This window comes from Chrysemys picta, chromosome 1, assembly GCF_011386835.1.
Source record: "Chrysemys picta bellii isolate R12L10 chromosome 1, ASM1138683v2, whole genome shotgun sequence".
Taxonomy (NCBI): domain Eukaryota; kingdom Metazoa; phylum Chordata; order Testudines; family Emydidae; genus Chrysemys; species Chrysemys picta.
Window position 1 is genome coordinate 126,524,254 of NC_088791.1, and position 15,303 is coordinate 126,539,556.

The 15,303-nt window shown below is 45.0% G+C and overlaps 1 protein-coding gene and 1 long non-coding RNA gene across 14 annotated transcripts in view; one reads left to right on the top strand and one right to left on the bottom strand.

The window, feature by feature from the left end:
• PHF21B (PHD finger protein 21B) overlaps positions 1-3,205 on the bottom strand; it is a 213,355-nt gene extending 210,150 nt beyond the window's left edge. For 5 of the 12 annotated variants that reach the window (XR_006173857.2, XR_010598450.1, XM_042847746.2 and 2 more), the window contains exons 1-3: positions 2,730-3,140; positions 2,187-2,219; positions 1,837-1,902 (exon numbers count right to left, since the gene is read on the bottom strand). Coding sequence is in view for 10 of the 12 variants with exons in the window: in XM_042847746.2 (XP_042703680.2) it covers positions 1,837-1,902; positions 2,187-2,219; positions 2,730-2,783 (153 nt within the window). In the remaining 2 variants the exon portion in view is untranslated. Of the gene's footprint in view, positions 1-1,836; positions 1,903-2,186; positions 2,220-2,729 lie in introns of those variants that run through there. The other 7 variants (XM_042847800.2, XM_042847651.2, XM_065583897.1 and 4 more) reach the window with 4 other exon arrangements.
• Positions 3,206-3,260: 55 nt separating this feature from the next.
• Positions 3,261-13,314, top strand: LOC135981432 (uncharacterized). 2 transcript variants are annotated; one of them, XR_010598452.1, is made up of 3 exons: positions 3,261-3,381; positions 8,076-12,271; positions 12,707-13,314. It is a non-coding gene; the product is annotated as an uncharacterized LOC135981432 (long non-coding RNA). The 2 variants fall into 2 exon arrangements; XR_010598451.1 differs by lacking the exon at positions 3,261-3,381 and having other exon boundaries at positions 3,392-12,271.
• Positions 13,315-15,303: the final 1,989 nt, after the last annotated feature.

Here is a 15,303-nt window from a genome sequence, read left to right on the forward strand (position 1 = left end):
CTTAAAACCAGTAAAACTATTTCCATATTGAAGAAAGAACACATAAAGATGCATTGTTGCAGTAAAGGCTATTACCTTGTTTTAAAAAAAATCTCTACTCAGTGTAGTAGTATTAGAGTCAACAACTTGCTGTTTTACACAGCATAAAAGGACTAACAGCCCTTAGCTATCATGTAGTGTCAGATTTGCTTTAAAAAATAAAGTATCTGATTTGATTTTATACAGTGATTAAACATCTTTGTGCTCTGCTGAGTAGGGTATTCTATCCCCTCCCCCTCCAAAAATGGCATCAAAGCAATCAAAATGGTAATGTTCAGCATGAATGGGGCCCCATCCCCCACCTTCAAACTCTGCAGACTTTTCTCCATGTTAGGAAGAAACCAACACCCCTTCTTCACAAAATGGAAGCTTCCACTACCAAATTGAGAGTGCTGACAAATTCTGATTACAATAAACTGGGCGGAAAAGGGTAGCATATAATCACCACCATCTATGCATGCATTCTATGAGCACGTATTAAATATGCACGGATCACTTTTCAACTTTAACCACAACTCCACGCACACACACACACAAATAATTCCCTCTCTTCCCCCCAGGAATATTACAAATCCCGAGGTTTCTTTCCTAGGGTGGAAGATTTTTTGTTTTGCGATAGAAAAAAAAAAGGCGCTGTTCCAAGTTTTGGTGCTGAAAGAGCTGCTGCATTCCGAAGGAATCGCGATCGATTCAGCCAGGGGAAAGGAGAGGGGTGATGGAGCAGGATCTAGCTGCCAAAGGGGCTTTTGGAAAGCTGCATGATCCTGCAGAGAGTGTGTGTGTGTGGGGGGGGGGGGGATGTAATGGGGGGGGTGGAACGGTGAAAGTTCTTCGCTACGGGGACTCAATCCGGCAGATCATGGACTCGCTTTCCAAGCTGCTGCTGCCGCTGCTTGGTTTAAGCATTAGAAGTACTGAAAGTGGAAGGAGCGGGGGTCAAGGGGGTGGGTCGGTGTGTGTGTGCCGCGTTTGCAAAGCGCAGGGGAAACATGGGCCTGCGGAGCGTTCAATGGCATCTGATCGTGGTGCTGAAACCTAACAATCACAGCTCCTCGCCATCAGCTGATCTAACCCAAACAAACTCACAATAGAGAACTTTCTTTCATCCTGAAAGAGGATTAGGGGCTGAGGAGGTGTCAAACATTGCACTATACACAGGGGTCACTTGAAACAAAAACAAAAAATAAAAGTTTTTTTGAGGGGGGAAGAGAGAGGAAGGTTTCTATTTTGTTTTGTTTCCCCTCCTCAGATTTTCCTATAACTGGAACAGGTTATTTTTTAAAAAGTGAAAGTGCCTAAGTGAACTCAAATCCAAAGCTAACACGTCAGATCAGACCAAGGGAAGAGAAAGACAAGTGCAAAAAAAAAAAAAGTGATCAATAAAAATCAGTTTTGCAATTGACACCAGAAATGGCTCCGACATGGGCTCCAGTCTCCTTGTTCCCAACTCTTGCTCAGCACATTGCATGGAAGTGCACAAAGTAGCCCAAGACAGGAGATTTTTCCATATTCCTAAAACATGTCGACCAACTCAAAATGGACGCCTCATTTTTTTTTATTATTTTTTTTTACGTTTTAACTACTGCTTATCTTTTTAATATTATTATAACCCCCACCCCAGGCAAGGGAGCTAAGAAACGGATCTCGTTTTGAAAATATACATTTTCTCACTTTACACTTAGGAAAATGGATGTTTTATTCTCTGCTCTCGGTATTTTTCAGCTAACGCAGCCACTTTTAGGATGTTTAGAAAGTGCATTAGGGAAAAAAAGAGAACTGAATCGATCTAGTCCTTACTTGTTTTTCATTAAGAGCTGCTATTCTTGATTGCCTTTCATGGATTTGTTTCTTAAGATCACCGTTCTGCAAAAATGGCAATAAAATGCATATTAAAGGCAAAGTGTAAACTAACCCTGTCATGAATAAACTTGAGATTAGACATTGTTTAAAGGCAAAACCGTTTCATCAACGCCGTACAAAAGCATGCACACACACATAAACACCCTCTTTAGTCAAAAAGCTCAGTGAAGACTACAAAATGAGATCTCTTACTGATAAAGTTTCTCATCCTGCTGTCCCGGCACAACTGCGCTTATTACAGCAGGGATAAAATACTGAAGAAGAGGAAAAAAAGGATCTGCATTTACCTGTGGATCTTGCTTCATCTGTGCAACTAGTTTCTATAAAAAAATCACCCCAAAAAAGGAGGAATTAGAAACTGTTTCAAGTTTAATGGATTTAAAAAAAAATGTGTGGGGGGGGGGAAGGAGGGGGGTAAGGAACAAAGAGGCAAGTAAACACTGCGAGTCAGTTTCAAGCAAAGCTCATAAATATTCAAGTCTCGTCCTAATCTCTCCAACACACACAAGCACCAACCGCAATGTTAACTCCGATTCTCCACAACACACACACACAACTCAGCCGAACAGTCTCCCAAACTACTTTTGCAAAGTGTTCGATATTCCAAGGGGGATCCGGGGGGGGGCTCTCGCCGGCTCCCCCAGGCTCAGCTCCAGCCTCCCCCCTCTTCACTCTCACTCCCAGCCCCCCTCCCCTGATCGATAGACCCTGCGACAAGAAGCAAACGCTCCTCGCTCAGCATGCAAGGCTGGCTCCCTGCGGGTCCCCCGCCCCCCCCCAGCCGCCCGCTCGCGCACCCCGGGGCCAGCCGCGCGGGCTCGCGGCGTTACCTGGTGACACTGGATTTCCACTTTTAACGCCTCTTGCAAGCTCTGTAGCTCCATCCCTGCAACTTGCCCGGCACTTTGCTGCCACTTTCGGAGCCCGGCGAAGTTTCTTTTGTTTTTGTTCCGTCGGCTCTCGGGGAGGGGGGGTTTGGTTTTTTCTCCGCAGCCACAAACCAACCCCCCCTCAGACCAGCCCACCCCGAGCAGAGCAATTTAAAAAAAAAGCCACAACAACAATCGAAAGAAACAACTACTCAGGCTGCACAGCAAGTTCTTTGCCTCTTTGCTAGGGACACAGACTCATCACTCACTTTCCGCCAAACTAGGGGGGGGACTCCGCCCCAGCCCCCCCGCCAACGCTGCGACCGGGGCCCCAGGCGGCCCCCGCTCCGCCCAGGAGCCGAGTAACCGCCTCCCGCAGCCCGCCCGCCCCTCCGGTGGGGACGAGGGGGACTTAAAACGGCAGGGACTATATTTTCTCAGAGTGCGCGCCTTGATTTCACTTTGCCTCGGGAAAAGTTGTGCCACGGCTGTCAATGCTAATTCGGAGGTGCCCGGATGGAGCAAGGAGGGGGGGGGCGAGGAAAAGGGACTGAAATCTCCTCGCCTGGCGCATGCGCCGCGCGGCCGCCGCGGTGGGCGAGAGAACAACAAAGTAAGTGGTGGAGAGAGAGGGCAGCGCGAACTCCCGGGCGTGGGGCGGCCGGGGCGGGCTCTACCCCGCGTCCCGCTGCCTCTGGGTGCCAGGGCCACGGGCTCCCCGGATGTCAAGCAAGCGTGGGGCTGCGGGGCAAGGCAAGTGCTGCTGGTGCCTCCCTCACCGCGGCTGCGGGGCTGCTCTTGCCCGGCCTGGACCTGGGGGCAAGGGGCGGGGAGTATTAGATCGTCCCAAAGCAACACAGGGTGGGAAGGAGGCAAGTTTTTCTCTCACGCAGACACGGGCTTTCATCCTGTCCTCTTTCCCCTTCCCTCTCTCCTTACCTTTCCCCTACACTCACTTGGATTCTTCTGCCTTTGCTTCACTCGCTTTCTTCCCTTTCCTCTTCTCTCTGCTTTCCTGCATTCTTGCTCCAAGATATTTAGCTACCTGCCAGCCAATGAAGGCCACAAGGTCATTTTTTATCTTGTTCAATTTAAACAGGCTAGAAACTGGTTTCTTACATATCTTGTTAACACACACACTATTGTTAAGCGGGAGTTAAGGTTTAAAAAGTTGCTGTCACTGGGGTGAGGGAGGCTTTGAAAATCAGGTGGTCTTCTCCAAACACACACAACCTAACTTGGAAGGTTGAGGCTAAAGTTCCAATGTATTTAAAAAAATAAATAAATAAAAATTGGAGTGTATGGAAATGCACAGTAACCATGACCCAACCAACCTTCTGCTCTGCCTGTGTATCATCACCTTGACAACAGCCAGAAACTTATCCTATGCACAGGGTTGCTCTGGTTTAACTAAAGGTGAAATGATGCAGTGATTTATGTGACTGTGTGTATAGAAACTTAGGGATGATCTCCACAAGAAAATCCACGCCCCGGAGTGACATAGTTAAGCCAACCTAAATCTCCATATAGAGAGAGGAGTAGGTCGATGGAAGAATTCTTTGATCAACCTAGCTTCTATCTCTTGGGGAGATGGATTACCCAGGATGATGGGAGAACTTCTCCCCTCTTTGAGCTGTGGTCCAAGTGTAGTGTCTCCACTGAAGCGCTATAGAGGTGCAGCTGCACTCTGTAGCATTTGAATTGTAGACAAGCCCCAGCTTGTTAAATAACAATGACAAGTCTAAGGTTATGTCTACACTACTGTACCGCTGCTATAAGGTTTCCTGTATAGCTGCTCTATACTAGCAGGAGAGAGCTCTCCCACTGGCATAATTAAACCACCCCCAATGAGCGGTAGTAGCTACATTGGCGGGAGACTGTCCACACCTGCGCTTTTGTCAGTGAAACTTATGTCAGTCGGGGGTGTTATTTTCCACACCCCTGACCGACAAAAGTTTTGCTGACAAAAGTGTTAGTGTAGACAAAGCCTAAATTAATGTAAGAGAGATCATAACCAGAGCTGCACCAGTTTAACTAAATCAGTGCAACATCACTTCTTTAGTCAAACCAGTGCAACTTCTGTGTGTGGACAAGCCTTAGTGATATAAAAATAACAAACAAAGCTCAGGTTAATTTTATCTCGGACTCTCAAAATTAAGAACATACCTAATTAAGTGTTCAGACTCTCATTCTTATCGTGATTTCAAGCTGCAATCTTACTGATACCAACCTACCATACGGATACTGGCAGAACACCACAGTGCCCCAGCTGTGCTTAGACATAAAACTTTTAACAACTATAGAAATATTTCTCCCCAAATAAAAACACCAATACTTACCAAGACAAACCTACTAAATCAAACCTAAAGTATCTAAGATGTTAAGAAAAGAAAAATCTTGCCAATTTCCATTAGACTTTCCAGAAATATTCTATCCTACCCACCCTGACATAAGGTCATGTCTGTGAAATTCAAGGTGGCTTGTTCTTGGTTTGGCACAATTACAAATGAGGTATCTTAAGCAGACATAAAATTAAAAGCTTGTTTCAACTTTAGCTATTGGAAACACTAGAATCATGATATGTGTTTATTTTAAAAGTCCTTATTTGTGTTACTATCAACATATTCCATATTGAAATTGACCAAATTAAAAAAAAATCTAATTTACTTTTCACCATTTGTTCACTTTTTTGAACATTTGGCTTGAACAATGAAAACAGACTAGTCAGTTTTACTTTCTGGTGCTCTTTCACTAGAGCACTGTTTCTGTGTTTGGATTGCAAACATTGCATGGAAAAGTTTAAATCCAAATAAATACAATGTTTTAGTAGTGTGTATATGATGGCGGTTGCTTTTTTGTTATATCATGGGTTTTTAAATGAAAATATTATATTAATAAATATTAGGCCTCATAAAATCTTATTTAAACAATCTAAATAGTTAGGCTTCAACGACACCTCTACCCCGATATAACGCGACCCCATATAACACGAATTCGGATATAACGCAGTAAAGCAGTGCTCCGGGGGTGCAGGTCTGCACACTCCGGCGGATCAAAGCAAGTTCAATATAAAGTGGTTTCACCTATAACGCGGTAAGATTTTTTGGCTCCCGAGGACAGCGTTATATCGGGGTAGAGGTGTACCTGCTGATTTCTCTAACTACTTTTTCTTAAATTCAACTTATAACAGAATTTATTAGATTTCATGATAAATAACTAGTTGGTGACCTAAAAGGTCAGGGTAAATGGTAAAGTCCAACTACTTTATCACATATGGACTTGGTTTTACAGCCCTTACTCAGAAGAATAAGAACTAAGAAACCAATCCTGTGCAAACACTTATGCACATGGAACACTTAATGAATGTGAGTTAATGGAACTATCTTAGAAGCACAGTTACATATGTGCACAAGTATTTGCAAGATCATGGCCCAGCAAAAGTAAAGGTGCTGGTTATATCTAGTAAAGCTCAGACCCTAAAACCACATGAGTAACTTTGGGTTATGCATGCAGGGAATCCTATTGACCTGAATGAGTCTATTCACAAATTTAAAGTTACTCTTATGAGTAAATATTTACAAGATAGGGGTCTAAAATCTTTGTAAATCAGAAGTAACTCCATTGAAATCAATTGTTATACTAGTGTAAAACTGATGAGAGAAAATGACCTGCAAGGAGTTATTATTTTATCCCTACCACACCGATGAGATGACTATAGGAAAATAGTTTGAAAGTTTTGGCTTATATGTTCACAATGCAATGATGGGTCACAGATTAAAATATCCAGGAAACATCAATATAAAGTACTAATCATAATGAAGTTCATTGCTATTCATCTATTGATACCGTTCTATATGTTTTATAGGCAATTGTGTAAAATATATTAATCTGTCAAACATATTTCAGCAATAATTTTCTATTGCTATCTGTAAAATCTTTAAAAGCTTTATGGAATGTACTCCAGCATGATGACATCTTGGTGACCAAATTATGGATGTATAATGGCTGTTACTAGAGGGAAAAGAGTCACAGTGAGCCCCATTCCATCTGTGTTCTTGTACAGAGGGTAGCCATAATTTGGCTAGCAGGGGTCGGCAACCTTTCAGAAGTGGTGTGCCGAGTCTTCATTTATTCACTCTGATTTAAGGTTTTGCGTGCCAGTAATACATTTTAATGTTTTTAGAAGGTCTCTTTCTAGAAGTCTATAATATAAAACTAAACTATTGTATGTAAAGTAAATAAGGTTTTTAAGATGTTTAAGAAGCTTCATTTAAAATCAAATTAAAATGCAGAGCCCCCCCGGACAGGTGGCCAGGACCCGGGCAGTGTGAGTGCCACTGAAAATCAGCTCATGTGCCGCCTTCGGCACACGTGCCGTAGGTTGCCTACCCCTGGGCTAGGAAGTGCAAGGGGGAAGGGAGACTAGCCAGCACTACTGGCGGCACTCCACAGAGGTATGCCTAAGCCTGGTGGGGAATAGTTATAGCTCTGCTCCTCCTGAGCACCAGCTAATTGATGTATTGTAGCACTGAGAGAAGCAAATGCTGTCCCATCAAGTGTTGCATATCCCATAGGTAAGCACACTGTTTCCCACCCTTGGAGGTATTATCATTGCTCCTGGCTTCTATAGGAACAGTGCTCCCAGAGGTCTTGCACATGAGCTCTTCCTTTTCTCACAGTGAAGTTCAGGTTCATAGAGCCTTGATGTGTACTTTTGCATACAGATTATATATTTTAAGTATACAATAACAATAATGTGCGATCAGTGGCATGCCATCTATGCATGCCCACTCAGCCGTGCATTGTTCAACAGGCAGCCTGCAGGATGATTCCATCTGGCTGCCATGAGGAACACCATTTTGTAGAACAAAGTGGCGTCCTCCGCACAACATGACCTTACACATACCGTACATGCAAGGTCATGTTGCATGGAGGACACCATTTTGGACCACTTCAGGCATGCAAGTGTGTTGATGCAAGTCTTGCTAAAAGTGTCATGGCACACGACTATGTGCAGTAAATGTAATATGTCTGTCACTGAAAGTTTTGCGTGCATATGTGCAAAATTAAGTATATAGTGGCTACATGTCTCCAGCTGTATTCTCTTGTCTTTTGTGTAACTAATGTTTGACACTTTGAGCAGAAATGGCCTCTGAAAAATTCTATAAAAGTTTGGCTGTCCCACATAATTTGTTAATATCATACGTCAATTCCATGAAGACATGGCTGGTCAAGTACTCTCAAATGGTGGCTTCTCAAAACAAATCTACATGCTGACACCAGTCCTCTTTGGTCTCTTCTTAACAGCCATTCTGAATTACACAATTGTCAACTTTCAGAAGAGCATCTATATAAAGTACAGAACTGATGGAAAACTCTTCAATCTCCAAAAGCTTTCTACACAGACAAAAGTCCTTGAGGAACTCACATGTGAAGCCCTTTCTGCAGATGGCTGTGCTGTAGTAAGAGTATGTCTACATTATGCTGCAGTGCAGACTATGGGTGTGTGAATTGCACAGTGCACCAAAATGGACTAACTGCCCTATGTGGATGCTACTAGTTTGAACTAAAAAGGTACCTAGTTCATATTACCAGAGTCCTCTTTCAAACAGTAGCATCCCCAGGAGACAGTTAGAGTACGTTTTGGTATGCAGTTCACACCTCTGTAGTCTACGGTGCAGCACAGTGTACAAATGCTTAGATATAGTAAAAGTGACCTACAGCTTACCCTTGATAGGTTCTCAGCAGCAACTAAACAGGTTGGACTCACCAACAGCCTGGAAAAAAAACTGAAGTCCCCTTCCAGCCAGACCCATCCACTACCACCACTGAGCCAAACATCACCATCAATGGTACAAACCTAAAGAACATCAGTCCCTTTAACTACCTTGGCAGTACCATCTCAAGTAATATCAAACAGAATATGAAAGGCAAGTGAGGTCTTCAGAAGTTTGCCATGGGATACTCAACCAGCATACCATCAAACTGTCAACAAAACCGATGATATACAATGCAGCAGTGACAGCATCCCTTTTATACAGGTGTGAAACATAGAGAGTTTACCACAGATATCAAACAACTTGAAAATTTTAATGTATTGTCTTTGCTCTAGTCTGAAGGTCTACTGGCAAGACAAAGCGTCAAACATCAACTTCCTTGAAAAAGCAAAAACAACCAGCATCTAGGTAATTATTATCAAAGCTCTGCTTAGGTGAACAGGTCATGTTATCAGATTGGATGATTATGAACTCGCTGAAAAAAGTCCTCTATGGTGAACTCAGAAAGCACAGGAAGGGTGGACAACGTAAACACTTCAACAACACCCTTAAAAGCAGAATCTCAACTTATGTGGCATAAATATTGATAATTTCAAAGATGCAGCTAATGACAGACCTGAATGGAGAGCAACTATCAGTAAACATTGTAAACTCTTTGAGAAAGACAGATACAAAAAAGTGATCAAAGAAAGAGCTAAATGTCATGCCAAGTTTTCAATGTGAGCCTACACATTCCTATGTGATATCTGTTTATGACCTTGCTCCTTGCAGATCAAACTCTACAGCCACAAGAGAACACACAACATGCCATGACATCGTCAGATATGACAGTCATGCAGAATAACTAGTAATGGATGCCTAGAGTCTACTATTCTGGGCGTTGCAGTTTTAACCCTGTTTTAATCCTGAATCACTGCATGATATTATAATGTTTATCCTTATCAGAAATTATTACTGATTTATAAAGAAGAGGTAGGCACCCCACTGTAGGGTGACCAGATGTCCCGATTTTATAGGGACAGTCCTGATTTTGGGGTCTTTTTCTTATATTGGCTCCTATTACCTCCCACTCCCTGTCCCGATTTTTCACACTTGCTGTCTGGTCACCCCACCCCACTGCCATTGACAGTGCCTAATTCCCATATGTACCTTTGAAAATGCCCCCATCCCTCTTTTTGCAATATAGTTCCTTCTAGTACCCACATGTCAAACATGTACAGAAGTGAGCCACAAACTGGTGATCCTTGTGAAGGGACTCACTGACTCAGTGATTCTCAATCTGCGGCCCAATCAGCACATAGCAGCGGCCCATGTGACATCCTCAGGGCCATACAGGTCGTATTGGATGCAGCCCACAATGGTAAATAGGTTGATAACCACTGCACTGGCTTAACTATAGGTTCCCTCTGCTGTGAGCCTGCAAAAGCCCCTCTTCACAAATTGACATTGGGTTCTAGGGATAATTGGAACATGGCCACCTTAAAAAGGGGGAACAGTTGCTCAACATCGCTCTTCCTTTCTTCATCGCACCTTTGCTTCCCTGCTGCTGCTTCCCTCACATGTTTTACCTAGCACCTTCATACTCCCTTGTGGTTGTTCAAGTGCCATGCAGCACCGACCTTTGGCAGCACACCAGGTGCAGAATGGCTCCAGCAAGCACTTAAGGCTCTTCAGCTAGTCAGCCCAAAGACTCTAGCCCCTGATGGGTTCCAATCTTCGCTGCCTCCAACTACCACGTTCCTCCCAAGACGCCCAGACACACACACACACTCCTCATCAACTGCCTCTCAACTGACATAGAACCTCCCATTCTCCCAACCTACATCCCTCCAGAGCAGGCAAAGAAGAGCAGCAGCAAATTAAGTTTATTGTCTGCTTCCCCATCCTGCCCTGTGCTGACCTATGCCTACTCAGTAGATTCATCACACAGCTTCCTGTTAACTTTCACCCACTGGCAGTTCTCCTTCCTCCTCGCAGGTGCTTTAGTCCTTGGAAAGTCACTCAAAGTCTCCACTAAGCCACTGTGCCCACAGGTAAAACGGCTTTGGAAAAAAACACAGGCACTCTATACAAGAAAAGTATATTAAAAACAAACTCTTGGCCCATTTGCAAATCTCAGCAGCAGTGCTGCCATGCTGCTTTTATGAAAAAGAGCTGAAGTGATACAAGTATAATACAGAACTTGCAGCAAACAGAATAAACAATATATTTTTCTCTTGCTAGGCGTGACCGTGGACAGGTAACGAGTTATTTCACTCATCCCTGAAAGAAAGAGAAAAAAAATCACACACAACGCAGTCATTCCTAACTTGTGGAGTGGGAAGAAAAGTCTGCACCATTCTTCCCCCAATGCATTCTCGCTCTAAATATAGAATGTATATAGCACCTTTCACGTATCAGGTACCCCACAGCCCCTTACAAAGCAATCAGTTGGATATTGGAAGTTTGATTCTCCACTGCAACATGTGCATTTATTTACACCAGGAGGGATAAACTTTTAATATTTCTGTTCTGGTCGTATTTCACACCCTCTTTGGACTCACTTTTATACAAGTGTAAATGACCACACAAGGTGCAAGGCAGTAAAGATTTAGGCCCTATTAATGTAACGTATGTATAATGTAATGTATATAGCAAACACTGCAAGGATGCTGCACTCAAGATCTCACGGATGGCCCTGGATGTTTGGGAAAGGTTGGTCAAGCCAGTGGAGTTACCCCTTACTCATGGAGAAGTACTTTGAGATCTATGACTTCCACCTTCCCAATGAACATAGATGTGCAGAAGGAATGTCCGTTCAAAGGACAGCACCTGTGCAGAGCTTCTCAGTCAGGTCCTAAGAGTGTATCAACCCCTGATTTACCACTGTTATGTCAGCATAAAGTATAATCCCATCAGCTATTGTTTTTTGTTTGTTAGATTTAAAGCAGTGCAGTGTGATTTTCAAAAGCACTCAGCATTGACCTAATGTTGTGCCTATTAGATTGAATGGTAAAATTCCCATTGATTTCAGTAGATGCAGAATTAAGCCAGTCATGTGTGCCTTTAAAAATCCTACTCATGACCTTTAGTCTCAAAGAACATTTTCAAAAATGACTAGTGAGTTTGAGTGCCTAACTCAATGCACCTTAAACAGGCCTGATTTTTAGATGGTAGGTGAGCTCATCAGCACAGGTGACCATGCAGTCCCAGAATCACAAAAGAGCTCCAGCATGGACCGAATGGGAGGTACTGGATCTGATCGCTGTTTGGGGAGATGAATCCGTGCTTTCAGAACTCCATTCCAAAAGATGAAATGCCAAAATATTTGAAAAAAATCTCCAAGGGTATGATGGACAGAGGCTACAACAGGGACCCGCAGCAGTGCCGCATGAAAATTAAGGAGCTCAGGCAAGCCTACCAAAAAAAACAAAGAGGCAGACGGCCGCTCTGGGCCAGAGCCCCAGACATGCCGCTTCTATGATGAGCTGCATGAAGTTCTGGGGGCTACCACTACTCTACCCCTGTCCATGCAGACCTGCAAGGGAGGAGTCTCATGCAACAGGGATGAGGATTTTGGGGACAAGGAAGATGAGGAGGTGGAGGAGGATGAGGATAGCGCACAGCACACAAGCGGAGAAACTATTCTCCCCGACAGCCAGGAACTGGTTATCACCCTGGAGCCAATACCCTCCCAACGCCCCCAAGGTGAGCTCACGGACCATGAAGCCGGCGAAGGCACCTCTGGTGAGTGTACCTTTGTACATATAATGCATGGTTTAAAAGCAAGTGTGTTTAATGATTAATTTGCCCTGAAGACTTGGGATGCATTCGCGGCTAGTACAGCCCCTCCTTTTAAATGGCCAACCCAACGGGTGCTTGGTATGGGAAAGGAGGGCAGTGCTGTTTGAAACCATTCCCACATGTTATGAAGGTTGAAGAAGCCGAAAGACTGTGGCTTACCATGGCTGCCTGCAAGCCAAATTCTGTTGCCCGGCCCTGCGTGTGTGATCTCACACACCAAACCGGCAGGCCCTGAATATAAGAGACAACATGCGACCTTGTACCGAAAGCACATGTGCTATGTAATGTTAACAGCTTGGTTCACCATGAAAGGGTCTACCCATTGTTCTCTAAAATGTGTCTTTTTATATACTACTCTCCCTTTTTTTCCTCCCACAGCTGCAAATGTTTCAACATTCCCCCTATCATCTCCGTCCCAGAGGCTAGCACAGATAAGAAGGCGAAAAAACCGCGCTCGCGATGAAATGTTCTCTGAGCTCATGCAGTCCTCCCGCAGTGAAAGAGCTCAGCAGAATGCATGGAGGCAAACAATGTCAGAGTCCAGGAAAGCAGAAAATGAACGCGAGGACAGGAGGGACAAGTGAGATGAGAGGTGGTGGGAGCAAGATGAGAGGAGGCAGGATGCAATCCTGTGGTTACTGGGGGATCAGACTGATATGCTCCGGCGTCTGGTGGAGCTGCAGTAAGGGCAGCAGGAGCACAGACCACCACTGCAGCCCCTGTGTAACCGCCCGCCCTCCTCCCCACATTCAATAGCCTCCTCACCCAGACACCCAAGAACGCTCCAACCCAGAGGACTGCCCAAGCAACAGAAGGCTGGCATTCAATAAGTTTTGAATGGCAGTGTGGCCTTGCCTTCCCTCCTCCTCTCATCCACCACCCTGCCCGGTGCTTCCCTCCTCCCTCACCCCTCCCAGGCTACCTTGGCAGTTATCCCCCTATTTGTGTGATGAATTAATAAAGAATGCGTGATTTTGAAACAATAATGACTTTATTGCCTCTGCAAGCAGTGATTGAAGGGGGGTGGGCGATTGGCTTACAGGGAAGTAGAGTGAACCAAGGGGGTGGGTTTTCATCAAGGAGAAACAAACAGAACTATCGCACCATAGCCTGGCCAGTCATGAAACTGGTTTTCAAAGCTTCTCTGATGCGCAGCGTGCCCTGCTGTGCTCTTCTAATCGCCCTGGTATCTGGCTGCGCTTAATCAATGGCCAGGCGATTTGCCTCAACTTCTCACCCCGCCATAAATGTCTCCCCCTTACTCTCTCAGATACTGTGGAGCACACAGCAAGCAGCAATAACAATTGGAATATTGGTTTCGCTGAGGTCTAACCAAGTCAGTAAACTGCACCGGCAAGCTTTTAAATATCCAAATGCACATTCTACCACCATTCTGCACTTGCTCAGCCTATAGTTGAACAGCTCCTTACTACTGTCCAGAGTGTGTATGGCATTAAGGGGTAGGCTGGGTCCCCAAGGATAACTATAGGCATTTCAACATCCTCAACAGTTATTTTCTGGTCTGGGAAGTAAGTCCCTTCCTGCAGCTGTTCAAACAGACCAGAGTTCCTGAAGATGCGAGCGTCATGTACCTTTCCCGGCCATCCCATGTTGATGTTGGTGAAACGTCCCTTGTGATCCACCAGTGCTTGCAGCGCCATTGATAAGTACCCCTTATGTACTGGCTGCCAAGGTGGTCCGGTCCCAAGATAGGGATATGTGTTCCGTCTATTGCCCCACCACAGTTAGGGAATCCCATTGCAGCAAAGCCATTCACTATGACCTGCACATTTCCCAGAGTCACTACCCTTGATAGCAGCAGCTCAGTGATTGCATTGGCTACTTAGATCACAGCAGCCCCCACAGTAGATTTACTCACTCCAAATTGATTCCCAACTAACCGGTAGCTGTCTGGCGTTGCAAGCTTCCAGAGGGCTATGGCCACTCGCTTGTGAACTGTGAGGGCTGCTCTCATCTTCGTATTCTTGTGCTTCAGGGCAGGGGAAAGCAAGTGACGAAGTTCCTTGAAACTGCAACACTATGTGATCCCACCAGTCTGTGCTTGTTTCCCGGGCCCAGAATCGGCGTTCCATGGCATGAACCTGTCCCATTACTGCCATGAGGTCCAAATTGCCAGGGCCCGTGCTTTGAGAGAAATCTGTGTCCATGTCCTCATCACTATCGTGATCGCGCTGTTGTCACCTCCTCACCTGCTTTTGCAGGTTCTGCACATACTGCAGGATAATGCGCGAGGTGTATACAATGCTCACAACAGTAGCAGTGAGCTGAGCAGACTCCATGCTTGCCGTGGTATGGCGTCTGAAGGAGAGCAGGAAAGCAGAGTTGCAGCGGAAGCGGTGGATGACAACAGATGCCACGAGAATAGATATTTATACCGAATGACGAGAGGACGTGCGAGGTGAATTCATGGCACCAGGAGAGCAGAGTTGCAGCAGAAGCAGTGGATGACTGAGCTCATTTACTCTACTGAGCTCAGTCATCTTTTACTCAATTGAGACTGAGCTCATTTATAACAGCAGGAGAGCAGAGTTGCAGCGGAAGCAGTGGATGACGATGGTTTGCAGACCTACTGCACCGTCTGCTGCCAGCAGCACCCAGGACACAACAGCAGCGGTGTCAGCGAGTTGAGTGGGTTCCATGCTTGCTGTGGTATGGCGTCTGCACAGAAAAAAGGCGCGAAACGATTGTCTGCCATTGCTTTTACGGAGGGAGATGTGACAGTTGAAATGTACCCAAAATCACCCGCGACAATGTTCTTGCCCCATCAGGCATTGGGAGCTTAACCCAGAATTCCAATGGGCGGCGGGAACAGTGGGATAGCTACCCACAGTGCACCACACCGTGAGTCGATGCTAGCCATGGTATTGAGGACACACTCCTTCGACCTCATGCACTTAGCGGGGACATACATGATCAACTGTATAGAATCGTTTTCTAAAGATCGACTTCTATAA